General features: G+C 43.6%; 1 protein-coding gene across 3 annotated transcripts; it reads left to right on the top strand.

Moving 5' to 3' along the window:
- Window positions 1-1987: 1987 nt before the first annotated feature.
- LOC147267555 (uncharacterized) lies at window positions 1988-25568 on the top strand. 3 transcript variants are annotated; one of them, XM_086198462.1, is made up of 5 exons: window positions 1988-2237; window positions 2383-2455; window positions 5130-5198; window positions 21769-21830; window positions 21912-25567. In XM_086198462.1, exons 2-5 carry the CDS (start codon window positions 2390-2392, stop codon window positions 23185-23187), a joined length of 1473 nt encoding a protein of 490 aa, XP_086054588.1. In that variant the 5' UTR covers window positions 1988-2237; window positions 2383-2389; the 3' UTR covers window positions 23188-25567. The 3 variants fall into 3 exon arrangements, with proteins under 3 accessions (XP_086054588.1, XP_086054589.1, XP_086054590.1); XM_086198463.1 differs by lacking the exon at window positions 5130-5198 and having other exon boundaries at window positions 21912-25568; XM_086198464.1 differs by lacking the exon at window positions 1988-2237 and having other exon boundaries at window positions 2382-2455; window positions 5130-5227.
- Window positions 25569-26661: the final 1093 nt, after the last annotated feature.

Genomic DNA, 26661 nt, shown 5'->3' with positions numbered 1-26661 from the left:
GGCATGTCAAAGGCTGCACACACCACCCTTTAGGATGTGGCATGGGCCAGCCAAAAAACAAAAAGAAGAACTTCAATGTCCTTTGTCCAGCCACGGGTCTTGTAAGGTCGAGGGCAGCAGTCAATGCAGCAAGGGACTGATGAGAGAGGCGAAGGTTGGGGCGCAGGTCCACGGTGTCGTCCAAAAACTGCTGAATGATGGGCACGGTGGTGTTCGGCCGGCAGTATGGACCACGGGGTCCACGCTGGACTGTCAGTGGAAAGAAATAATATTATATTGAGCCAATGTTGGAAAGTCATTATGTCGGCTGTGCTCTAGGCTATGTTGATGACAACACCTGGTTTTCAGGTGCCAAACCTCAGATGCTCCAACACAACCTAAAAACTACAATAGGTTTTTTTTTTTACTTCCTTGGGTCAACAAGAAACATGGATAGGCTGTATTACAGGTCTATATGACAAATAGCACTGCTTTTTGACTGCAGTATCAGTGTATCTCTTTAGGTGTGTACACAAACCACAAAAATATACTAGAGAAAGGACAGATATAACAGGAGGACGTTAAAGCTCTCAAATGTTGCACTTCATGTCATAGCTTACTTCTGCAAAGAAATTAAATAAACCCTGAAACAGGAGCCGTCTGCGAGCCCTGACCCGGCGTTGCCGTGCCGTCCTCTCTGACACAAGAAACTGTGCAGCAGACATGGTGCTTTCGGCAGCAAATGTGCCACAGCTAAGGCCACTGCATTTATAGTCATTGTTAATGACTATAAGGTGCGTTAATGTGCTTAATAATTGAGAACGAGTGAAAGGTGCGTTCAGAGTGGAGTGCAGTACGACAGTCAGGCCAGCAGGTGGGGGCTTTCGTTGGTGCCTATTTGCAGTATCGGTGCTCTGCCAGCAGAGGTCGTGCTTCACCACTAATCTTCTAGAGTGTACGAATGGTGCCGCCGTGTTTAGGTTGTAGGAGTAGGCTGTACAGTTGGTAGGACGTAGCTTGCCACTTGGCAGTTCGGACGCAGCCAGGGTTCATGTTCGACCGTAGAAACAGGAAGTGTAAATGACGACGTAACGGATGACATAAAAAGAAGGAGTGTTGCGATTGGTCAAAATTGTATTAAAGTTGTGGTCGGCCTGTCTGGATGAACAGAGAGTTGATATCCTGAGAGAATCAAAGAAACACACACACACACACACACACACACAGTATAATATAGTTTTATAGCAGTGAGGTTTGAAAAGCTCACCTCACACAGACATGTCCTGGAAAATGGGAGCAATGTCAAAATAGCTTTTTTTTATCAGAATGGGGAACTTCTTGGCAGTAGCCAACCAAAACCTGTCCAAAAGTCGATCAGCAAAGCTTTGTTTTAACCTCTTAAGTTACAGTTTACTGCCAGTGGTACAGGTAATAAACACCTTCGGTTTTCAACGATTTCTAAAAAGCATACAACAACATATGAGTCATGTTATACATCATTGAAAACCTGACATTCTTACGATTAATTTGCTTCCAATCATGATGAATAAAGTTAAAAAAGTCTCTTTTGTCCTTTATCCTGACAGAGATATATGTCATCGAAACACTGATGTTATAGCCCACAATAAACATTTCGGGAGCACTTCCCACTTTTGCACAAAGAACACATGAAAATACAAGCTTATACTAGTAACACAGGTGACAAACACAAGCATCCCACGTAAAAGTAAAAGTGCACGTAACTAGGATTTCATTCCTGTTAAAGCATAATGTCAAATTTTAAAAGTTAAAATTGTTGTACATTTTGGAAGTTTAATTTCACTTTTTTAGTAGTGTATTTCTTTCATTTATTCATTTATTTATTGAGTTTGTTTGATTACTAAATTCAATGATGACAGATTAACTCTTTTTTTTGACTGTATCTTCAAATGATTAAGTTCAACGCTTGTGTCCTATCCCTTTAATCACAGCTCCACTGCCCTCTGCTGGACGGCAGTTGTATGATTCATTGAATCGAGCCAAGTAAACGGGGGTGAGTTTTGTGTTTCGAGAGCTACAGATAATTAGCGTGAGCCGCCCACCCAGCCATGTTGTTGGAAGGGCGTAGTCTTTCTGGAGCAGATTTCATAACGATGCAATGAGTGACGCGCCATCACTGGAGAGGGGAAAAGTAAGAAGAAGGCGTCGTGGAGCAGCAACAGCCTTATGGGCTGAGGTGGCGTCAGACAGACGCCATAATTGTTTGGGAATAAGTGATGGTAGGAATGGGACATATTTCTGTTCTTGTGTTTTTATTGGCTTTTCATTTGCATAGCCTGCATTTCAAAAACAACGGGAGTCATTAATCATTGTGTGAGCATTGTATCTCTGAGGGTTTATTATCGAATCTTTTTTTTTTTCAAGGTCGAAAATGGGTCGGCGACAGCAGAGGTCTCCGCGGCTACAGTGCATCTTCCCCAGTCATCATGAAGAGCGAGTAAATATTGATTTGTTTTTCAACATTGGATCTGTCAAGCAGGGACCTAATTAAGCTTTTAAGCATCAAATATAAGATCATATTAAGCTGGAAAACCAATAAAAATTAGTATAGCTTATATAATATAAAATGTTCTATATATATATGTGTGTGTGTGTGTGTAGCAGTGTTCCTTGTACTGTGTATAATTATCAACTAAATGTTTTTGTTACCTGTAAATCCAGAGACCTGACGATTTGTCTGTCAAAATACAGATAGAGTAAGTGGTTACTAAGGTTAACAAAGGTTGCCTGTAACAGTTTGGGGGAGTATTTCCATTGTCGTCGTCTTCCGCTTATTCCTTACTAGTAAGGGTCACAGGGGGGCTGGAGCCTATCCCAGCATTTACGGGCGAGAGGCGGGGTACACCTTGGACAGGTCACCAGTCCATCGCAGGGCCAACATACAGAGACAAACAACCATTCACACTCACATTCATACCTACGGTCAATTTAGAGAATCCAATCAGCTTAGTCCCCAAATTGCATGTCTTTGGACGGTGGGAGGAAGCCGGAGTACCCGGAGAGAACCCACGCAGGCACGGGGAGAACATGCAAACTCCACACAGAAAGAACCCGGAACCTTCTTACTGTGAGGCCACAGTGCTAACCACTGCACCACCGTGCAGCCCAGGGAGTATTTCATTTTGGATTATTGCATTATAATGTATCTGTATATGATTACATACTCTATTTGAATAATTCCCATATTATACTTGTGCCATATGTGTTCTGTTTAGTAGTGGCCAGAGATTTTTAAAATGTTTGGTTATGTAGTTTCTTTTTGAGGGGTTTAGGGAATTTAGGGGTTCATCGGGGGAGGGAAGGTGGGCGGCGTGTATGTGATTATGTGCTAGCCTACTGAAGCTGTTTCTAATTTTGAAGATGCTGCATTAGTGAATGTGGAGCTTCCAACATGTTTCTCCTGTATTCAGTTCAGAGACCAGAGTTGTCTGCTTTTTGGAAATTAATCCTTCATGTCACAAATTTAATCACAATTATGAGGATCTAAATGGCGGCACGTTGGTGCAGTTGTTAGCACTGTTGCCTCACAGCAAGAAGGTCCTAGGTTCAAGTCCCGGCTCCTCCTCCTCCTCTGCTGCTGGTGCCACCACCCCACCCCTTACTCGGGCCCGGGATCTTTCTGTGTGGAGTTTGCATGTTCTCCCTGTGCCTGCGTGGGTTCTCTCCAGGTACTCCGGCTTCTTCCCACCATCCAAAGACATGCAATTGGGGACTAGGCTAATTGAATACTCTAAATTTACCGTAGGTATGAATGTGAGTGTAAATGGTTGTTTGTCTATATATGTTGGCCCTGCGATGGACTAGCGACCTGTCCAGGGTGTACTCCGCCTCTCGCCCGTAGCCGCTGGGATAGGCTCCAGCCCACCCCACCCCCCACCCCCATGACCCTTAAAAGGAATAAGCGGAAGACAATGGATGGATGGATGGACTGAAGATCTAAATGCTGCAATTACAACAAAAGTGATCCTAAATGCAAGGGAGGTGGGGGAGTTTTGGTTTTGAGGAGCAATTTATTGAAATTTAAAGACCTTTTCAACTTTTGTACTATTGTTTTAAAAAGTTTTATTGTTGGGAATTGAAACCTCCCCCTTATACAGGTCTGTTACTCATCTTACAGAAAAATCTCTCACAATAACCTTAATTTATAGAGGAAATAGTTTCTTGAGTACAGTATATGAACAGTACTTCTCTATTTTAAGTGAGAGTTTATAACATTTCTTGAGAAAACAAATGTGTTGGTTGAACAGCAAAATGGGTGTAGGAAATGAAGAGCATTCATAATATTTACTGCACACTCATGTGATACTTTTGTTATATCCACTTGCAGAAAGCTTTTGATTTTATAAAAAAGAAAACTTTTATTGTGTAAATTAATTGAATTGGGGTAAATTTTAAAATTCTATGAAGGAACTTTGTAGTGGTTATGTAAAGTCTTATATTGGGTGAATGATTGAAGGGCAGATGGTTTTCACCACAAGGGGGTAATATTCTCTTTCCAACACTAAGCAGCATATACCAATGATCTCATTTCTGTCATTTAACAGCTAGAATGTGGCATTAGAAAATTGTGAATGCTCTTCCTTATGCAGAAGATTTATGAATTACAAGCCCGGTGTGGCTAATCAGGTGGGCCAGTCTGATGTTTGGGCTGGGAGGGCCAGTCACAGCACTGCTTTGATCACGTATGCTGCTATCGCTGTCCCTGGGTCTCGGCCTCCTCTGGCAGGTTTTTTTTTTTTATATATATATAGACTCACCCTGACGTAACACATCCGTGCACTTGGTTAGTGGTGTTTGAAAGATGGAAAATAGAAAGAGCAAGGGTGGCGTGGAGAAGGCAAGAATTAAAAAGAGGAAAGCTCTGGAAACAAGACGCAGCCAAAATTGTGCCAAAATTGGCAGCTTTTTTACTAAAATTAGCTCGCGGTTTGAAATGACCAATGAGGACCGATTTAACTGGTAAGGCAAGATGTTGAACTTTGCCTGCAAACCACCGTTCAAGTTAATTCATTATCAAGTCAATGAATTGTGTGGCGTTATGTCATATAACATAATGGTACAATTTAAATAATAGTATGATGCCATATAACTGGGAAACTTTTGTCTTGTAGCCCCTCAGAGTCAGAAGCAAGTTCCAGCACCAAGCACCAGCCATGAGCCCACAAGTCCAGAGTGGGCAGGTAGGATTGCTCATTGAGTGAATATACAGGTATTAGAATTAATATAATGAAGAGTATGGTGTAGACCTGCTCCATACGAAAAGTGTCCTAAGATGCTAGATGATTCAGCACTATATTCTGAAACTGACCTGAACTGATCAGAAGGCTTTGTTAAAGGGGAAGATTTGTGCTGAGAATTATGACCATTTAAAAAATGTGATTTAGTGTCAAGCACAGCCAGGAGCCATTTGTGATGAGGGGATTGCTCCTGTCATTATGGAAGGAACAGGTGAGCTGTTGAAGACAGAGTGTGCGAACAAGCGTTAGTTCCAATACAATCACTTTATATGCCAATTTATGTATTTTTTTATTATTAAAATTAAGATAGTAAATACACGAAACCTACAATTGAAAGGGAATAGGATGACTTATATGAAATAGGTCTACATATTTTGCCATTGAAAATATCTTAATTGGTTATGTCAAAATGTGTTTTCCATATCAAATGTGATGAAGCCTTACAGATTATTATTTTTTATGTGATACAGGTGCAGTCAAGTCTAGGGAAACTGGATGGAGTGTGAAAGGGAGAGCAGAGTCTACTCAGGGACTCATTACAGAGGCAGCAGCCCAGCAGCAGAACCCTGAACCACAAGTTAGAAATGAGACAGATGAAAATGAGTCTGTTGATAGTTTTGATTACTTTGCTTGCCCTTAATCACAGGATATACATACATTTTTTTCTTATCATCTTCATCAAACCCCTAATATTGCTATACCAAAAGTTTTCAATAGCAAAGATGGAACCAACTGCAAGTGGCTGACTTAACTGTGAAAAAAAATCAGTTTCTGTACTGCTCTGTTTGTCTGGCATTTGCACCTGTGCTTAGTGATGGCCCTTTCATAAAGGGAGGCATGAAAGACTGGAAAAACATTCACCAAAGGATAGTGGAACACGAAAAAAGTGTGATGCAGATGCTTACTTTCTGTATGTACAAAAGGCAGATGTGAAAAGCCTGTTAACTGGCAACCAAATGTCATTGCGTGCTGAGCAAGGGAAACACAAACGTCAGGTGATGGTGCGCATAGTGTCAAGGATTCCATCCAAGATGGCGCTCCCCGGTGTGCGACATCACGGAGCTCTCCGAGTCCAGTCGCTTCTTTTCTTTGTTTTACTCCTTACTCCTTACCTAAGGCACACACTGCGAAGAGTGTCTTCGACCAGGCAACCCCACTAAAGCTGAGAGAGCGCAGCAGTTTCGGACTTTTTTACCCGAACTTGCTGGAGTCCTACCCAGAGCTAACATGCTACGCGGACCAGATGCTAGGCTGGCCCCCAAAATGGAGCTCTCCCAAGAACAACAGGCTGAAGCGGAGGCGCGGTAGACGAGGAGGAGTGGACCAGAAGCTCCGATGCTTGGTTAGCAATGGCAGGCTAACCCTCCCGATCATTCTGTCTGCAAACGCTCAGTCGCTGGCAAATAAGATGGAGGAACTTCAGACCAGGATTTCCACCGAGAAGGACATACAGGATTGCTCCATACTGTGCTTCTGTGAAACATGGCTGGGGGAGAGGACACCCGACGAGGCAGGAATACCAGATGGCTACACGCTCTTCAGGGAGGACCGCACCGCTCCACAAAGCGGCAAGACCAGCGGAGGAGGAACAGCTGCCCTCAAACAATCCTGGTGTACTGACTGTAAGATCATCTCAAAATCCTGTTCTGAAAATGTGGAATATCTCACTTTGAGACGAAGACCATTTTACTCGCCCAGAGAACTGCAGTGCATCATTGTGAGTGTTGTGTACATCCTCCCCGTCTCTGCCAATGACGAGGCTGCACTGAAGGAGCTACACGACGTGATCAGTAGGCATGAAAATACATATCCCAATGCTGCTGTTATTATTTTGGGAGATTTCAACCACTGTAATCTCTGGAAAACCATGCCTAAACTGCATCAGTTTGAGAGCTTTCCCACCAGGGAAAACAAAATATTGGACCACTGCTACAGCAACATTAAAAACACCTTTTCAGCTGAACCACAACCCCACCTCGGAAAGTCTGATCACCTGGCGTTCCGACTCAAACCGGTTTACAATAAAAGGCTCAAGTCAAGACCAGTTACAGTGAGAACCATTAACACCTGGACAGTGCACAAGCTAGCCTGTAGGGCTGCTTAGAGATAACACACTGGAGCACTCTCAAAGAGGCCACCAACGACATCCATGAATACACAGAGACTGTTAGTGATTACATCAGTTGTTGCACACCCATCTGTGCACCCCCCAGGACTATGCGTAAGTAACCCTGGTTTAATAGGGACATAAAGCAGAAAATGAGCAAGTGGAGGGAGGTCTTCAAATCAGGAGACCACAAGGAGTACAAGAAAGCCAGGTACAAGCTCCAGAAGTCCATCAAAGCAGCAAAAAGTGCCCACTCCCAAAACCTTGAAGGCTACTACCTCAACCACAACTCATGCAGCTTGTGGCAGGGAATCAAGTCTGTCACAAACTACAGGAAGACCACAACAACTACAAACCCCCAGGACGTCACCCTCCCAGACAGCCTGAACAACTTCTATGCAAGGTTCAACAGGTTGAACAACGACACACCCTCAAAAGCCCCTGGAACCCCACGGACACTGCCTTTCAGGTCACATACACCCAGGTCCTGAAGGCTATGAAGAAGGTGAACCCCCACAAGTCCTTGAGAGGGGTTCCCAGAGTACTGAAGGCCTGTGGAGAACAACTAGCTGGTGTGTATACTGACATCTTCAACACTTCACTCTCCCAGGCTGAAGTCCCCCGCATCTTCAAAACCTCCACCATCATACCAGTCCCCAAAAGACCAGATATACCCACCTTAAACGACTTCAGGCCAGTGGCACTCAAATCAGTCGCCATGAAAAGCCTGGAAAAACTAGTCCTCACCCACATCAACAATAAGGTTCCAGACATTGTGGACCACCTCCAGTTTGCCTACTGCCTCAACCGATCAGTGGACAACGCGGTGGCAATAGCCGTTCACCACACCCTGCAACACCAGGACAGCAGCAGAGTGTATGCTAGGATGCTCTTCCTGAACTACAACTCTGCATTGAACACCATCCATCCTGGCAGACTGATCATGAAGCTGGCAGACCTCGGAGTTCCTACTCCCACCTGTAAATGGATCCTAGATTTCCTGACCAAAAGACCACAGGTGGTGAAGATGGGAGGACAGGCATCTGCTGAGATCACAGTCAGCACTGGATCACCCCTGTACACACGTGACTGTCTCCACCCAGGACAGCTCCATCATCATTAAATATGCTGATGACACCACCATCCTGGGGCTCATCAAAGGGGGAGACGAGACAGGATACAGGGCCCTGGTCAACAACATCGTTGTCTATGGAGAGGAGAACAACCTCCTCCTCAACACAGACAAGACGGAGGAGTTAATCCTGGACTTCAGGAAGAATCCTCCCCCTCTACAGCCATTCAGCCAGTTGATCAGAGGGACTGAGGTGGAGAGGGCAGACAGCTACAGATTCCGGGGAATGTAGGTCACATCTGACCTGAGCTGGACTTGAAACACCACAGCCACAGTGAAAAAAGCCCTGCAAAAGCTGTACTTCATCAGGCTGCTCAGGAAAGCTGGATTGAACCAACGCCCTCTCACCCAAGCCTACAGAGGACTGATAGTCATCCTCCCCTTATCTGGTTAGTCCAGGTCACGGGAACAGCAGCCCCAGCAAGGAAGCCTAGACTGTCCTCTCCCCAGCCAAGTCCACCAGCTCTTCCGGGGGAATCCTGAGGTGTTCCCAGGCCAGCCAAGAGATATAATCCCTCCAGCATGTCCTGGATTGGCCTCGAGGCCTCCTCCCGGTTTGGCATGCCTGGAACACCTCCTGAGGGAAGCATCCAGGAGGCATCCTCACCAGATGCCCGAACCACCTCAACTTACTCCTCTCGACATGGAGGGGCAGTGGCTCTACTCTGAGCATCTCTCGAATGACTGAGCTTCTCACCCTTTCTCTAAGGGAGAGCCCAGCCACCCTGCGGAGGAAAATCAGTTCAGGTGCTTGTATTGGCGATCTCGTTCTTCCGGTCATTACCCAAAGCTCATGAGGGTTGGAATGTAGATTGACCGGTAAATCGAGAGCCTCGCCTTTTTGCTAAGCTCCCTCTTCACCACAATGGACTGGTTTAGCACCCGCATCACTGCGAATGCCGCCCCGATCCGCCTGTCAATTAGGGGTGGGAATCTTTGACGATCTCACGATTCAATTTGATTCTGATTTTTGGGTCTACGATTCGATTCAAAATTGATTTTTGATTCAAAACAATTTGATTCATAATGATTTCTGCTACAATCTGTAGGTGTGCAAAGGATCCTCATGATCTACTCTAGTCTGCTTTGCAAGACAGAATGACAAATGGAGACAGTAAAGTGTCTTTTTTTACATTTACTAAGTTTTATATTCTAAGGAAAGTGCCTTTTTCCAAAAATGGTGTGTGGACCACAACTGCTACTCTAAGGAGCAAGCTATAAAATAAGTTGGAACAAAAATAAAGTGCTTCTGTATAATAAAAATGGTACAGTTGAACACAATGCATTTTCATTTCACTGGAAAGTTGCAGTACCAAAAATATGATGTGGAGCATAACTGTTGCACAAATGAAAAACATTAATATTTCTCAGTAGCTTTAAGAAACACAAGTTACGAAAATAAAAGTGCCTTTTTTTTCAAATGAAAAATAGTACCCGTAAGCTAGCTGCCTCTGAATTTTTCATGAAAGTGCCTCTTGCTACAATAGAACTCTCCACAACTGTGCAACTGATTGTATGATTTTTTTTAACAAATCATGAAAGAAAATTGGACATGAATTGTGTCCAAGATTACTGTCCATTTGCAGGTGCAACATCAAGATTCTTTTGTAGGAAAAGAAGCTGGTCCACATGTGCTGGTGTAAGACTGCTTCGCTGAGCTGTCACTATATCCCCAGCAGTGGAGAATACTCTCTGCTGCAACACTAGTGCCAGGGATACACAAGTAGCGTTTAGCCTGTCTAGCCAAGAGAGGGAAGTCTGTCTCATGGGTCCTCCACCAGCTTAGGGGGTTCTCTGACAGGGACAGTGGAGGGGATTCCAAACATTTCTTCAGCCATGGTGCCGGGAGATTTACGGATGACACTGACTCCAGTAAATGTCTTGCCCAATAGATTAACCAGTGCAGAGGGCCTTCTTTTTGAGGCAGGTCCTTCATCTGGGTCTGGCTGTGGTGTCTCAGGCTTGTCCTCAGCCTCCTCTGAGTTCAAATGATGCTACAGGGAAAAAAAAATCAGTCATGATGTGCAATACAATCACCACCAGTCCCTCATTTTATGGTAAAATAATGCATACATAAAACCATGTAAGATGGGTGTATGAGATGGATTATTTAACTTTGACCTACATTACTATCTATTTTTACCATGTATAAATGTGTTATGCAGTTTATATATACATATATATATATACACTATATTGCCAAAAGTATTTGCTCACCCATCCAAATGATCAGAATCAGGTGTTCCAATCACTTCCATGGCCACAGGTGTATAAAATGAAGCACCTAGGCATGCAGATCGTCTTTACAAACATTTGTGAAAGAATGGGTCGCTCTCAGGAGCTCAGTGAATTCCAGCGTGGAACTGTGATAGGATGCCACCTGTGCGGCAAATCCAGTCGTGAAATTTCCTCGCGCCTAAATATTCCATAGTCAACTGTCAGCTGTATTATACGGAAATGGAAGTGTTTGGGAACGACAGCAACTCAGCCACGAAGTGGTAGGCCACGTAAACTGACGGAGTGGGGTCAGCAGATGCTGAAGTGCACAGTGCGAAGAGGTCGCCAACTTTCTGCAGAGTCAATCACTACAGACCTCCAAACTTCATGTGGCCTTCAAATGAGCTCAACAACAGTGCGCAGAGAGCTTCATGGAATGGGTTTCCATGGTCGAGCAGCTGCATCCAAGCCATACATCAACAAGTGCAATGCAAAGTGTCGGGTGCAGTGGTGTAAAGCACGCCACCACTGGACTCTAGAGCAGTGGAGGTGCGTTCTCTGGAGTGACGAATCACTCTCCTCCATCTGGCAATCTGATGGAAGAGTCAGGGTTTGGCGGTTGCCAGGAGAACAGTACTTGTCTGACTGCATTGTGCCAAGCGTAAAGTTTGGTGGAAGGGGGATTATGGTGTGGGGTTGTTTTTCAGGATCTGGGCTTGGCCCCTTAGTTCCAGTGAAAGGAACTCTGAATGCTTCAGCATACCAAGACATTTTGGACAATTCCATGCTCCCAACTTTGTGGGAACAGTTTGGAGCTGGTCCCTTCCTCTTCCAACATGACTGTGCACCAGTGCACAAAGCAAGGTCCATAAAGACATGGATGGCAGAGTCTGGTGTGGATAAACTTGACTGGCCTGCACAGAGTCCTGACCTCAACCTGATAGAACACCTTTAGGATGAATTAGAGCAAAGACTGAGAGCCAGGCCTTCTCGGCCAACATCCGTGTGTGACCTCACAAATGCACTTCTGGAAGAATGGTCAAAAAATCCCCATAAACACACTCTTAAACCTTGTGGACAGCTTTCCCAGAAGAGTTTAAGCTGTTCTAGCTGCAAAGGGTGGACCCACGTCATATTGATTTGGAATGGGATGTCACTAAAGCTCATATGTCAGACAAGGCAGGTGAGCGAATACTTTTGGCAATATAGTGTATGTATGTATATATGTGTGTGTGTGTGTGTATATATATATATATATATATATATATATATATATATATATATATATATATATACACATATACAGGTATATATATATATATACACATATACAGGTATATATATATATATATATAAGTGCTGCAGCCTCTGCAACTACATTGGCATGGACTTCCAGCTGGTCCTCCTTGGCCAGGAAAGGCAGGGCCTTGAATCTGGGGTCCAAGAAAGAAGCAGTGTAGAGCATCCACTTATCCTGCGCACAACTGTATCTTTTTACCAGATCTTCATGGATTGACAGTTTGATTTCCCGAATAACTGGAGTGTCAGCAGCAACGCCAGCTGCCTCGGTGTTGTGCAGCAACTGAGCATGTAAAGGAGATATAACTGAGAGTGAAGGTGTAGAATCCTTGGACATGATGTGGGTTGCATCTTTCATTGTTTCAGTGCTGATGCCATTTCCTCAGCAGTGGAGATGTCCATCTTGCTGAGTGTCCACATGTCGCTTCCACATCGTCTCACCTGTGGGGTGAGGAGAGCAGCACAAATGCTGCTGCTCTCGGAATCGCTCGATCATGTCCAGTGCGCTGTTCCATCGCGTATCGACATCCGTTTTCAGTTTGTGCACCGTAACTGTAGAAGTTTCTGTTTCTCTTGCAGTTCATGATTTGCGATGGTACTGCGGTGGAAGAAGGCAGTTATTCGCTTGATCCTCCCAAGCAATCGTGACACCGCAGTTGGCTTCAGAGCTCGTTGAGCAGCCAGGTTAAGAGGATGGGCAAAACATGTAATGTGTGCCAAGTTGTCAATCTGTGTAGCAGCAAGCATGTTGGCAGCATTATCAGTCACAATCACCAGATCCGCAACAGTGAGCTCCCATTCATCAGCAACAGAGTGAAACATTGCATTGACATTCACGGCCATGTGGCTTTCGTGCATCATGCGAGTTTGCAAAACATGGGATTCGAGCAGCCACATATCAGTTATATAGTGAACGGTGAATGTCACAAAAGATTGGGTTGCTCTTGATGTCCATGCATCATGTTAGTGCCACTGTGGTCATTTTGGTCAAGGCACTGGCAACTTTTCTTTTAGTCTATTGGTACAGCTGTGGCACAGCTGTCTCAGTGAAAAATTTACGGGATGGTATAGCGTATCTTGGCTCCGCTGTCTGCAACATGCAGATAAACCCCTCGTTCTCCACTACACTGTAAGGCTTTAAATCTTTGGCGATGAAGCAGGCCATAGACCTGGTTATTTTTTTTGCCCGCTCTGAGTTGGCAGAGAGTTTGGTGAAGCACTGCAGTGTGCGTTGGTCTGCCGCTGGTGGCTGATTCTGCACCATGTCCTTTAACTCTGGGTGATTCCTGGTGATATGAGCCCACGCATTGGTGGTGTTGCCGAAGTGCTTCATCCTCATTTTGCATATCTTGCACACTGCGAAGCCCATGTCAAGCTCGGTCTTCCCGGGCATTCGGTAAAAACCAAAATGTGTCCAAATCTTTGCCTTTAACGTTTGCCTCGTCTAATTTCTTTTTTGTTTTGGAGCTTTCTGCTCATGCCTAAGTTACAGAATCTGGCTGTGTGGTGATGTCAGGAAGTCCCGTGCGTCCCGCATAGCTACAAAAAGGAGGTGGACAGCCAGCAGATTTGTCTTATTTTTTGATTTTTTAAAAATCGATTTTGGGACATTTTATATCGATTCTGAATTGTAGTAAATCAGAATCATGATTCTTATGTGAATCGATTTTTTGGCACACCCCTACTGTCAATGTCTCACTCATTCCTACCGTCACTCGTGAACAAGACCCCAAGATACTCAAACTCCTCCACATGAGGCAGGAACCCCTGACCTGAAGTCGGCAAACCACCCTTTTCCAGCTGAGGACCGTGGCCTCAGACTTGGAAGTGCTGATTCTCATCCCAGATGCTTCACATCAGTGTTGTTTTTGGCAGGCATTTTAGATTTAGTTTTAGTCTCAGTCTTTTGGACTAAATGCTTCTTAGTTTTAGTCACATTTTAGTCATTTCTATCCTTGATAGTTTTAGTCTAGTTTTAGTCGACGAAAACTCAAAAAGGTTTTCGTCTAGTTTTAGTCGACGAAAACTCAACAAGGTTTTTGTCAAATATCAAAGATACCTCTAAATAAAAGATATGTGTGTATGTACTTAATAGGCCAATACAGGTACTAGAATGATGCACACTGAAACTGATCTACTTTCAAAGGATGAGTTTTTACCCCTCTTTTTCTTTCTCTACCTTTTATTTTTATTATTTTGTTGCAGATGCAGACAACACACTGGCACACAATAAGAGTATTGTATCATGGTGAATCACAATGAAATATTAAACAAAAAATAAAAGCACACTTACTTCCATACTAAGTAGGATGGGAAAATCTCAACATGGCCATGAATGGCTTTACAAACATGTAAACATCAAAACAAAATTTCCTGCTCTGCATATATAAAACAACTATTTATGGCAACCAAACAGAAGCAACATGGAAGCACACTAGGACCTGTACTATGACACTACCCCTGAAATGACTTGCCGTTAGGTAGCCTACCGGTTCAATTTGAGGAAAGCGCTTCTCTCTAAAATGACTCTGGCTCTGTTACAACGGCCACGACTGAGGTCACCTGTAACGCTGAAGACTCTCTCAGCAAATGCTTGAGATGCAGGCATGGCCAGAAGATCTAAGGCAATCGGTTTCAGGAGTGGATACGCATAATCTGACTGTGCAACCCAAAAGTCAATGGCACTTAGGGCAGTCTCTTCTTCTGTTAAGGGCTGTGACAGCTGCTGCTTGAACTTATCCATTTCCTGCCTGACAGACGGCTTTGGGTGGCTAGACCTAGATGGCCGGTTTGTTTTTGACAAATATTTGAATCTGGACTGCTTTCTCTCTGGTGCAAGTTCCTCTGCTGTTCCTTCTTCTCCCTTCACTGATTCCTCCTCAACCTCCTCCTCTCGTATTACTGGTGGCACCACCTGAACAATGTAATCTTGTGCTTTGCTTAAAATCTCCTGAATTTGTTCATCATCATTTGTAAGAAGTGCTTCTGTGTTCACTGTTGGGTCAAGGAAGCATGCAGCAGCAGCAAGGGGTGAGAACTTTGAGCTTGTCTTGTCAAGAAAGCAGCTGAACTAGCAGCTGGTCTATGTTTTCCTTCATCTTCATTGCCAAGGACCCTAGGTCCTTGAAGGTACAACCCTGGGCATGGAGGAAGTCAGACAGGTGAGCTTGCAGGTCCAGAAGGGCAGGAATCACAAGTGACAAAGACTGTGTGTCTGTCTGGAGCATCTGTGTATGCTCAGCGAAGGGGAGGAGCAATTGTTTGACAGCAGTCAGCTTTTGCCACTCGCTTGGCAGTAGATAGTCCCAGGTCATCCCATCAGCAACCTTAACAATAGAGTCCTTGACTTGGAGAAGCCGGGAAATCATCAGGTATGTGCTGGACCATCTAGTGGCGCAGTCTTTCATAAGAGTTAGTTGGCACTCCTTAAGCAGCTGCTCTGTTGCCACTGATGACTTGCGGAAGAGTTTGACCAGCACTCGGACTTTATCCAGAAGTTGATTGACACTTGCTTCTTGTTTGATCATGTTCACCACAAGCTGCAGTGTGTGTACAACACATGGGGTCCTCACCATGGCTCCATACCTTGATAGAAAAGACAAGAACACAGCAAAAGAAATAATTACTCTTCCATAGTAAATTCATTACAATTATCACAAGAAACACCATGTAATACAACAATCTACCGTATGTACACTCATAGTATGCACACATTCATTTCCAAAAGTGAATAAAACCAATCGTAGCTGACTGTGGAGAAAAAAAACACATCTAAACATGTGACTGACTGCTAAACTGAAATAATTTACCTCTGTTCGTCAGCAGCCAGCACAGGATCTTCAGTGTTGCTGTCTTGAGAGTCCTCCTCCGTGCTGGTCTCCTCAACATCCTGTACAGATTTGAATGCTGCAACCATGTTGCTTCCGTTGTCAGATATGGCTGTCAGTATTTTGTCTTGCGGTATTCCCCAGTCCCCTGTGCATCGGTCAACACACATTTTTATACTCTCTGCAGTGTGTGGGTGAGTAAGCTGGGTAAGAGTTAATAATATGTGACGTGCTTTTTTTGTCCTCTGGGCAATAGTAGCAGGCACTTATTGCAAGAAACGAGTCTGTGAGACCTTTTTTGGACCACATGTCCAGGCCAATGGTGATTCTTCGTGCTGTGGCAAGTTGCTCTCTGAATTTTAGTTTTTCATCATTGCATACTTTCTCAATTAAATTGTTCACATTAGATCTTTTGGGGATGGTCAGTCTTTTGTCAAACATCTCTATCATGAGGATGAATTCCTCATCCTCAACAATGGAAGCAGGAAGCCCTGTCCGACCAATCCATAAAGCAATTCCCATTTCCTTATTCCGTTGTTCTCGAGAGTCCTCGTCATATTTTGTTGACGCTGCAAATGACGCTTTTAAAGAGGTCTGCACTCCACCTGGTTTCTTCTTTGGGGCTATGGTCTCTGGGATCTAGATGGGGGGGGGGGGCAAAAGAAATACATTTAATACTATACTAGTAATACACACTAGACCTCCTGTAAATGCCTACAGATAAAGACAGACTTAATATTACGTATAATTCAAGATATGATTGTGCTCACAGCAGTAGCAGTTTAAGGCACCCTAACCATATTGCAATTTGATGATTCATAACATGCTAAATAAATAGAAGGGCTGGTTTAAACCAGCCAACGTTAGCGGGGCCCCTGGCAGCCCCATTCATTCTAGCTTTAGCATGTAGCACTAGGAAGCGGTCTCTGCACCACGGGGGAGGTGTAACCACCACCACCACCACAAAACTTTAGGCTTCATACAAAAAAGAAAATGCATCACATGGCTAGCCTAACATAGACTAAAGCTATGCTTTATGGTCTTGTTGCAGGCAACTTACCTTCGCAAAAATAGCAGGATGGCTAGCCTTCAGGTGCCTTTTGAGGTTTGTTGTATTTTTTCCCATGAGTTTGAAGCCACAACGTGAGGAAGCTGTGGTGGCTCCGTCATCTGACTCTCCCTGGGTCCGTACAAGGCATTCAGTTTTATTATCTTTTGGACTGTAGCTGAAGTTCAACCATATATCATCTCTCTTTTTTCGACCACTCGATCCCGTTGCTGCTGCCATTGTGTATCTCCTCCGCTGCAGACAGGCCCAGACTTGTCTTGTGTGCGCGTGAGAGAGAGGCTTTTAGTGCGTGTGTACTGATGATGGGGGCATGGCCATTAGGACCAACAGCTACAGCTGGCTCCGTGCTGGTGTTTGAGGTCTTGATTGACATTGCACGCATGTTATAATTGGCGGAACAAAACGCATGTTTTGAAACTTTGATCGTCCACCCACTAACATTTTAGTCTTGTCTCGTTCTCATCAGACGAAAATGTATACAATTTCGTCACATTTTAGTCTTTACAGGGCTATGGTGACAATCGTCTTAGTCTCATTTTCGTCATGGAAAAAAGGGGTCTGACGTCGTCATTTTCGTTTTCGTCCAGCGTGACGAAAACAACACTGCTTCACATTCGGCTGTGAACTGTCCCAGCAAGAGCTGCAGGTCGTGGGCTGATTGAGCTAAGAGGACCACATCATCCGCAGAAAGCAGAGACGACATCCTCCCGCCACCAAACTCAACTCCCTCCACCACCCCGCTGCGCCTAGAAATTCTGTTCATAAAGGTTCTGAACAGAACTCATGACAAAGGGTAGCCTTGGCGGAGTCCAACCCTCACCGGGAACAAGTCTGTAAGGAGCCATCCACCCCATACTCCCCGAGTACCCCCCACAGGGTGCTCCTGGGAACATGGTCATAAGCCTTCTTCAGATCCACAAAACACATGTGGACTGGTTAGGCAAACTCCCATGCCCCCTCCAGCGCCCTTGCGTGGGTGAGGAGCAGATCAATGGCTCCATGGCCGGGGCAAAAACCACACTGCTCCTCCTCAATTTGAGGTTCGACTATCGCCCTGACCCTCCTTTCTAGTACCCTGACGTAGGCCTTTCCAGGGAGGTTGAGGAGTGTCCAGAGCCTTGAGATACCCAGGTCAGATCTTATCCACCCCGGAGCTCTGCTACCACAGAGTGGCTTACCTGCCTTGGCGACTTCTGCCCTGGAGATTGCATGACCGGTTTGGCAGTGGGTCAGTAATGGTGTGGGGTGGCTTTTCTTTGGGGGGGCTGTTCTCACCAAAGGTAGCCTGACTGCCATTAGGTACCGGGATGAGATCCTCATACCCATTGTGCGATCATATGCTGGTGCGGTTGGCCGTGGGTTCCTCCTAATGCAAGACAATGCCAGACCTCATGTGGCTGGAGTGTGTCAGCAGTTCCTGCAAGACAAAGGCATTGATGCTATGGACTGGCCCGCCCGTTCCCCAGACCTGAAACCAATTGAGCACATCTGGGACATCATGTCTCGCTTCATCCACCAACGCCACATTGCACCACAGACTGTCCAGGAGTTGGCGGATGCTTTAGTCCAGGTCTGGGAGGAGATCCCTCAGGAAACCATCTGGCACCTCATCAGGAGCATGCCCAGGCATTGTAGGGAAGTCATACAGGCATGTGGTAGCCACACACTCTACTGAGCCTCATTTTGACTTGTTTTAAGGACATAACATCAAAGTTGGATCAGCCTGTAGTGTGTTTTTCCACTTTAATTTTGAGTGACTCCAAATCCAGACCTCCATGGGTTAATAAATTTGATTTCCATTGATGATTTTTGTGTGATTTTTGTTGTCAGCCCATTCAACTATACAAAGAATATTTCACTCATTCAGACCTAGGATGTGTTATTTTAGTATTCCTTTTATTTTTTGAGCAGTGTAGATTCTTCTTGTTGCTTGTCACTGATTATGTGTATGATTTTATTGAATTTGCCATTATAAAAACAATACAATAATTATTTTTTTGTACCTTAAGATGGAATGTGCCTCAGTGATTTTTTTTTTCTTCCCACGGATGTCTGGACCACTTGGTTTGATAAAGCTACAGCTAGAATTCATGGACTTTGTTTCCTCAGCTGTTAAAAAATGCCTTTTATGTTGTAAAATAATGCAGCACTGTGTCTTCTTTTGTGAAAAGTAGTTCACGTTTTGGTACAGAAGTTAGCAGTAGTTTGAAATACAGTGAATATTACTTAGGCTAGGACTTGTTTTGATTCAGTACAATGGTAATATGGTAACATGACCCACTGACAGTGATTTGTGCCTAAAATTACTTGAAATGCGCTTGTTGGCCACGTGCCTAGGGGGCCTCTACAGCTTTACTTCCCTGGCTGAATTAGGGGCCTAGCCTGTCCCTTAGAGCATGACATAAGAGGAGTCGGAGTGCCATGTACTGGATACACAAGGACATAATTTCTAAGAAAAACGATATGAATGGCGTTTCATTTCTGAAAATTACTTGTTAAAATTGGTGTCAATTGGCCAGCTTTTTGCTGATTAACGTTAATACTCTAATGGCTATAATTGGCTGATTAATCAGTCAAGCCCTAGTACGTAACCACTGGTATCAAAGCCGCGATCCTCCACGGCAGAAAATATTGAATGATGACATATTGGCCCAGTACAGGACTGATATACTCCATCGTCTTTGTGAAAACATGCTGTTAGGCACAAATGAGGATGACAGACTTTGCTACTTATGTGATCACAATGATTTTGAAAATGAAATTTTGCTCTGTATATTATCATATTAGGGGGGCATAGTGGTTAGCACTGTCATACTTAGTACTACATTTAAATGGATGCCAGGTCATATAGGTGTAGGAGGTAATGAATTGGCAGACGCGTCATTGTGGTGCAGTGGTTGTCACTGTCGCCTCAAAGCAAGAAGTTTCCGTGTTCGAGTCCCGGCTCAGGGATGGGATCTTTCTGTGTGGAGTTTGCATGTTCTCCCTGTGCTTGCGTGGGTTCTCTCCGGGTACTCCGGCTTCCTCCCACAGTCCAAAAACATGCAAATTGTGACTAGGCTAATTGGATACTCTAAACTGACGAAAGGTATGACTGTGAGTGTGAATGGTTGTCTGTCAATATATGTTGGCCCTGTGATGGACTGGCGACCTGTTCAGGATGTTATCCGCCTCTTGCCCGAAAGCCACTGGGATAGGTTCCAGCCCCCCCGCGACCCTTAACAGGATAAGCTGAAGAAAATGGATGGATGGATTGATGGATGGATTATCATATTAAAAGCAAGATTTAGATTCAACAAAATTGGAGTAAAAGCATTGGGATATAATTCAGAGTTGTTAGCATGGTTGTTGAAGGAGAAAACTTTTTGATTTACAGACTTAATAAAACAAGCAAGGACTGAAAGAAAGATTATATATTTAATAGATGATTCTCTGAGTGGGGTGGTGCGGTGGTGCATTGGTTAGCACTGTCGCCTCACAGCAAGAACTTCCTGGGTTTGAGTCCCGGCTTGCACATGGGGTCTTTCTTTGTTCTCCCTGTGCCTGCGTGGGTCCTCTCTAGGTGCTCTGGCTTCTTCCCACAGTCCAAAGACATGAGGGGACTGGGTTAATTGGATACTATATTGAGCATAGGTTTGGCTGTGAGAATGGTTGTCTGTCTATATGTGTAGGCCCTGCGATGGACTAGTGATCCATCCAGGGTGTACCTCGCTTCTTGTGACTAGGATAGGCTCCAACCTCCCCACGACCCCTACTGGGATACGCAGTAGAAAATGGAAGGATTCTGTGACTGGATGTAAAATTTCTTGGAGGAGACGATTGACCAGGGAATTTTGAGCCCAATAGAGGAGAAAAAAAATCAGATTACCAATAAGTCTAATATATTGAATTTTTGTTCAGGACTGAAAAACGCCCACTCTATGTTCACTGTGCACCAATTTTGTACAGAAACAGCAATGTAAAGGTACTCAGAAGGCTAATTTCTTTTACAAAAATCTAATTTTATTTAAAAATATTGAACATTTTCATGCATGACCATTTAAATAAAGGCCAAAATAGAACAGAAATAAAAGCAGGCCAAGGTGCTGGAATGCTTTCTATTGGACACAGTATATTTCACCCTTTTAAAATCACCATAGGCATTCTTTTCTAGATTTTATGTGCTCTAACAAGTTTTTTTCCAATACCTGTGCATACCAGAAAACAATATACGACATAAGCGTCTGTGAAGATTGGAGCACTATCATTGATAAGCACATGATAGGCTGATAACGGCTGATATATTGGCCAACAAATGTATTAGTTTGACCCTAATTTCTTGTCATAATTTCAGTAGGTATACAGGCTACAGTTAATTTATGTATATAAAGTTTTCTATAAGATACATTATTATATTTCTACTTCTGTAATATGAACTTTGTTATCCGGAACCTATACATGAAGTGCATTTGTCTATTGGCATCATGTAATTGTGTGTGGGATTGACCATTTTGTGGCATGACACTTAGCCCAGCTCAAATACAGGGTCTTTCTGTGTGGAGTTTGCGTGTTCTCCCTGTGCCTGCGTGGGTTCTCTTCGGGTACTTTCGCTTGCTTCCCCAGTCCATAGATATGCAAAGGGGACTAGACTAATTGATACTCTAAATTGACCATAGGTGTGGCTGTGAGAGCGAATGGTTGTCTGTCTATTTGTGTTGGCCCTGCAATGGACTGGCGACTCTTCCAGGGTATACCCTGCCCCTCGCCCAAAGGCAGCTGGGATAGGCTCCAACACCCCTGCAACCCTTCAAAGCATAAGCAGTAGTAAAAGGAAGGATAGTGATTATTAGAAAATAATCTATGTACATGTGTCTCCTTAACAGGAGTGGCTACATAAAGTGAGAGAGCCCAAGCCCCCTCCCACCTTCTCCATCTCACGCTACAGGTAAGATCACTGATTGTGCAGCTCTTCTGGCTCTCTGGCTGCATGCTGAGATAATGGCATCTCCTGTACTTGTCCCTCCAGTGATCATGGTACGTCAGACTCAATGCCCTGTCCACCGCCCCTTCCTGCAGAGGGCAAGATGGAGCCAAAGGTCCAGCAGGCAGCTCAGCATTGTGTGGGGCACACAGTTGTCAGTGGGAACAGACACACAGCTGACATTCTCCAACACCCCCTGTCTGATACAGGTCAAAACTCAGACACACAAACTTTGAGTGTCTGTGACGATGAGAACAGTGACACAGACTTGTCAGACTCAGAAAGACTTTCTGTGTTGCCCTCTGGTGGTGTTCCTCCACAGCTTGAGCTGCTCCCAGAGGTCATCAAAGCTGAAGACTGTTTCTCTCACAGCCTCAGATCCAAAGCACAAAGCCATCAGTTTGACTTCCCAGACTTCCTCCCACCCCCATTTAATTCCTGGAGCCTTAGTCAACTGGCTGTTTTCTACAACATGGAGAGTAGGGGGGCCCTGCGACCCAGGCTTTTGGGCCCCCTGGAAAGGTACTTGGAGAGGCTGCTGCAACTTGAGTGGCAACAAATACAGACAGTCCAGGAAGAAAGTTTGAAGTCTGCTGTACCTGATTTTCTCTACAGCTGTGGCAGGTCATCCATCACTGCCTCATCACGCCTCAGCTCTCCAAAGTGCATCCTACAATGTCAGCGTTCCTTCCCCCTCAGCCTCCTTTCCTCTTTGGCTAGCCACTCAACCCTTCTGTCCAGCTGTGCTTGCACCCAGTGCTGTATCCGCACCACTACCTTGTTATGCTGCCGCTCCACCCACAGTCAAAGCCGTCAGTCGAGACTGAGCCCACAACTTGATTACAGGAGTCCTGTGGTTCTCCCCAGAAGGAGTTACAGTGAGAGCCGGGTGCACTCCTCTCAAAGGGCTTCAGCCTCCCATACTCCATCATTCAGCAGCCACCTTCAGAGAATGCAAGCTTTGGGGAACATTCGCAATCCTGCTCAAGGTTCAAATGGCAATTCTCATTCCATGGCGAGAGTCTGCAATGTCAAGGCTGGGAGGAATAAGTCTGGAACATGCATGGACTGCAGGACAGTGGGGTTCAAGAGAAGGAGTGGCTCTGAGCGGAGAAAAAGTGATGTAGAAAGAAAACAAGATGCATCAGTGAAGCAGAGAAGTGGTTCTGAATGTACACAGGGAGGAGTTGCGTGGAGGAGAACAGCCAAGCTAAAGGAACATGTGATCAATCCTGATGCTGTAGCTGCAATAAGGGACAACCTACCTGGATCCAAGAACACTCATATGAACAGGCCAAAACAGGTTGCATTTGTTTCATGACAGTAATTTGAACTGATTACAGCTACCTTCATCAAACTCAGTTTTGGATTCTGAATATATTGTGAATGTAGTAACCACTGATGTATGTAACTGGATGTTTTCATGTGTGTGGCCTCTAAATGCATGGATGCATCTTGTTTATATATTTTATTTGCAGACAGATATTCAAGTAATGTTTTTCTATTGAAGTTAACCCAGTCAGTACATGAGGTATGCAGTTTTACAGTGGTTTTAGTCGTGATGTGAATAAAGTATCTCTTTGTCATACAGTATTTGAAAGGACTTGATGTTTTGCAGAATCATAGGACTTAAGTTATCATTCCCTCAAAAGTTCTGACATTTTGGATGATTTTATAGCCACATATCTTAAGTTTACAAATATGCTCAAATCCTATTATTGAGTACCTCAACTTTCCCAGGAATGTGCTTAAATATATAAAACTGTGTGTGCAATGGACTGGCGACCTGTCCAGGGTGTACCCCGCCTCTCACCCGTAGCCGCTGGGATAGGCTCCAGCCCCCCATGACCCTTAACAGGAATAAGCGGAAGAAAATGGATGGATGGATGGATGGATGGATGGTAGGGGTGTGTTTCAGGCTTAATATGATTATACTGTTATGGTCATAATAATCCTATAGTACACTTTGAGTCAGAAAAATGTGTAACAATGTGTCTATCCATGCTTGGATGAAGAAAAGTTTTTTTTTTCTTCTCACTGATACACAGCCCCCCTCTTCCAAATAGAGTTGAGAATCAGAGCTCACTGCTGACAGGTTTCTAAGTGCTGAAACCACTTTGCTGTGTACAGGATTTACTTTACTCATGCTGTTTTACATTGTTTACGATTTATTGCTCCATTGACCTGTCTCTGGAAAATATGGAGTGGAATTGAATTTATGGAATATGGGGCCACCCTCTGGAGCCACATGTAGACTCTTCTGATCCCCCCCAAAAAACACCCACCACTTCTGGGGAGAACCACTGGGATCAGGTATGTTGCCGTAGGGGTGGCAGTGAAAGCACTGAACCAGAGTGGTCAATGTTAAAAGCTTCCACTGTCAAAGAGGTGGACTCCAGAGGCATTTGCAAGGTACAGATTGCCTGGGAGACAGTGGCCTTGTCCCTGACTGAGGCAAAGCAGCAGGTGTAGGAGGAGTTCAGAGAAGCGATGGAGAAGGACTTTCAACAAAGGGCTTCTGGCAAACCATCTGTTACATCAGGAGAGGAAGCTGGGAACCATTCAAACTGTGTACAACATCTAGAACAATTTCCAAGTTCAGTTTATTAGCTTAATTTGTAATATTGACATAAGACTGTTCAGTCTGTGTGATTCTCACAACAGAAAAAAGGCGATGGTTCACTTAACACAGTAACATTCAAAATCCTTTTGAACTGGTAAACATTGTTCACTTGACAGCTTCATCAGCTTATTCCTTTTCAAAAAAAGGTATTTGACTTTTTAACATTTGTTTTTTTGTGAAAAATTTGCAGCAACATTGCTTATATTTCAGCTGTCATCCCTTATGATGAGCCTTATCAGATGGGATGAAAAATGCATAACATTTGCATTTACTCAGTCCTTGAGATTTCGAATGCCTCCCAATCACAACCTGTTGCAAATAGGCAGCGATATCCGGTAGCACTTTATAATAACTATGCACTATAAAGCATTAGTTGAGCATTAGTAAATTAAAAAAAAATTAATCATGAACTTATCATTTGTAAAGGATTATTCATATGTTAATAATCATTTGTAAACACAGTTATAAATGTTGAAAATACACCTTATTAAGCAGTAGTAAAGCATAACTGGAATTCTTAATTCATCATGAAATTATCATTTGTAAAAGATTATTCATACATTACTAACTATTAGTAAACGGTTATAAATGTTTGAACTATATACTATTGATGATTACTTAAGCGTTAGTAAATTCTTAATTCATCATGAATTCATGATTTGTATAGCATTGATGATACATTACTAAGCATTAGTAAACACAGTTATGAACGTTTTATTGTACCTCAAGAACCTAATCCTTAAGTGATTAATAATTGTATGCTCATACTTTGTAAACGATAGATTTCCCATTTATAAATAAAGTGCCACGTCAGTTACAAACAAGCTAGTTATGAGTCGTTAATGGTCCTTTATATCATTTGGAAGGTCTAAGGATAGACCATATACAAACCATTTATATGAACATTTATACGCACATTTGTTCATGGTTAGTGGGTGTGCTTATACATGTTTTATAAACACTTATTTATACTCAATAATTTATTAAGGCTGTTACTACTCATTAGTTAAGTCCATGAGCCCATCTAAAGTGAGGACTATCTATGCCTTATAAAGCATTTATTAATGAGATACAAGCAGTAATATAGAAAATATTTATTTGAACAAGGGCTGACACAGAACATTGCACATTGTTTCATGAAATAATACTTCTTACACGGCATGAAAAAAACGAAACACTCTGCAATCGTATAAATGTAAATCCAAATAACAAAATATTTATATACTTGTATGAACTTAAAAATAAATAAGATCTGCAGTCTTACAATATAAAATGTAACATGGCAGTATAAAGTGAAACAGTGCCAAATACAAATTAAATGTTGATCAAGTCTTTACAAAATAAAGACTTCAGTTTTTAAGTTGCTTGATTCTATTCATTTAATCAGACATCCCCCTTCCTATACAAACCCATTGCAACTTCAAACTCCATTTTAACCGTTCATCGAAAACACCTGTCCTTGGTTCTGGGGACTCATACTGCACTCCTAATAAGAGAACACAGTCCCCTCACATATTAGGAGGGCAGTATGAGTCATCAGGACCAAGGACTGGTGTTTTTGAAAAATCTATATATCATGGTTAAAATGGGACTTTGAAGTTAGTGTGGGTTTGCACAGGAAAGGGGCATGTCTGTTAAAATAAATATCAACAATCTAAAAAATAAATCAAGCATCTTAAACACTGTCTTGGGTGTTCCAAAGAGTCTGAATAGACAATAACATGACCCAATTTTTTAAAAAAGTAAACCAAACCACTTCAGAGCAGCAAAAAACCGTCCTACATCCCTATAGGTCACCTCCCCTACAGCATCAAAGCTCACTTTCTGTTGATGGGTAGCAGCTTTCCAGATGCCTTATAGGCTTTGATTTTATCCTGTACATCTTTTTCTAGCTAATTTGCAGCTTCACACTCTACCTTAAACTCAGAGAGTTTCATTGTGCAAACATCGTGCTTCTGAACCAGATCCCTGTACTTGCCAGGTGCCGCAATGAACAGCTCTGCGATTGGAGCATTGGCCACAACTGTGTTGCGGTCCACCTTGACACGCTTAAATGCTGCTGACATGGTCAATCCTTTATTAAAAATCCTCAGGATTTTTTTGTACCTGGCCACCAGCTGGTCAGGATTTTGGGCTATAATTCAGAGAACAGAGACTTAGTTTTATCCACAC

This window comes from Aulostomus chinensis, chromosome 3, assembly GCF_037954235.1.
Source record: "Aulostomus chinensis isolate RoL2024-O1b breed Wild chromosome 3, RoL_Achi_v1.0, whole genome shotgun sequence".
Lineage (NCBI taxonomy): Eukaryota > Metazoa > Chordata > Actinopteri > Syngnathiformes > Aulostomidae > Aulostomus > Aulostomus chinensis.
This window is presented reverse-complemented; position numbering and strand designations above follow the sequence as displayed.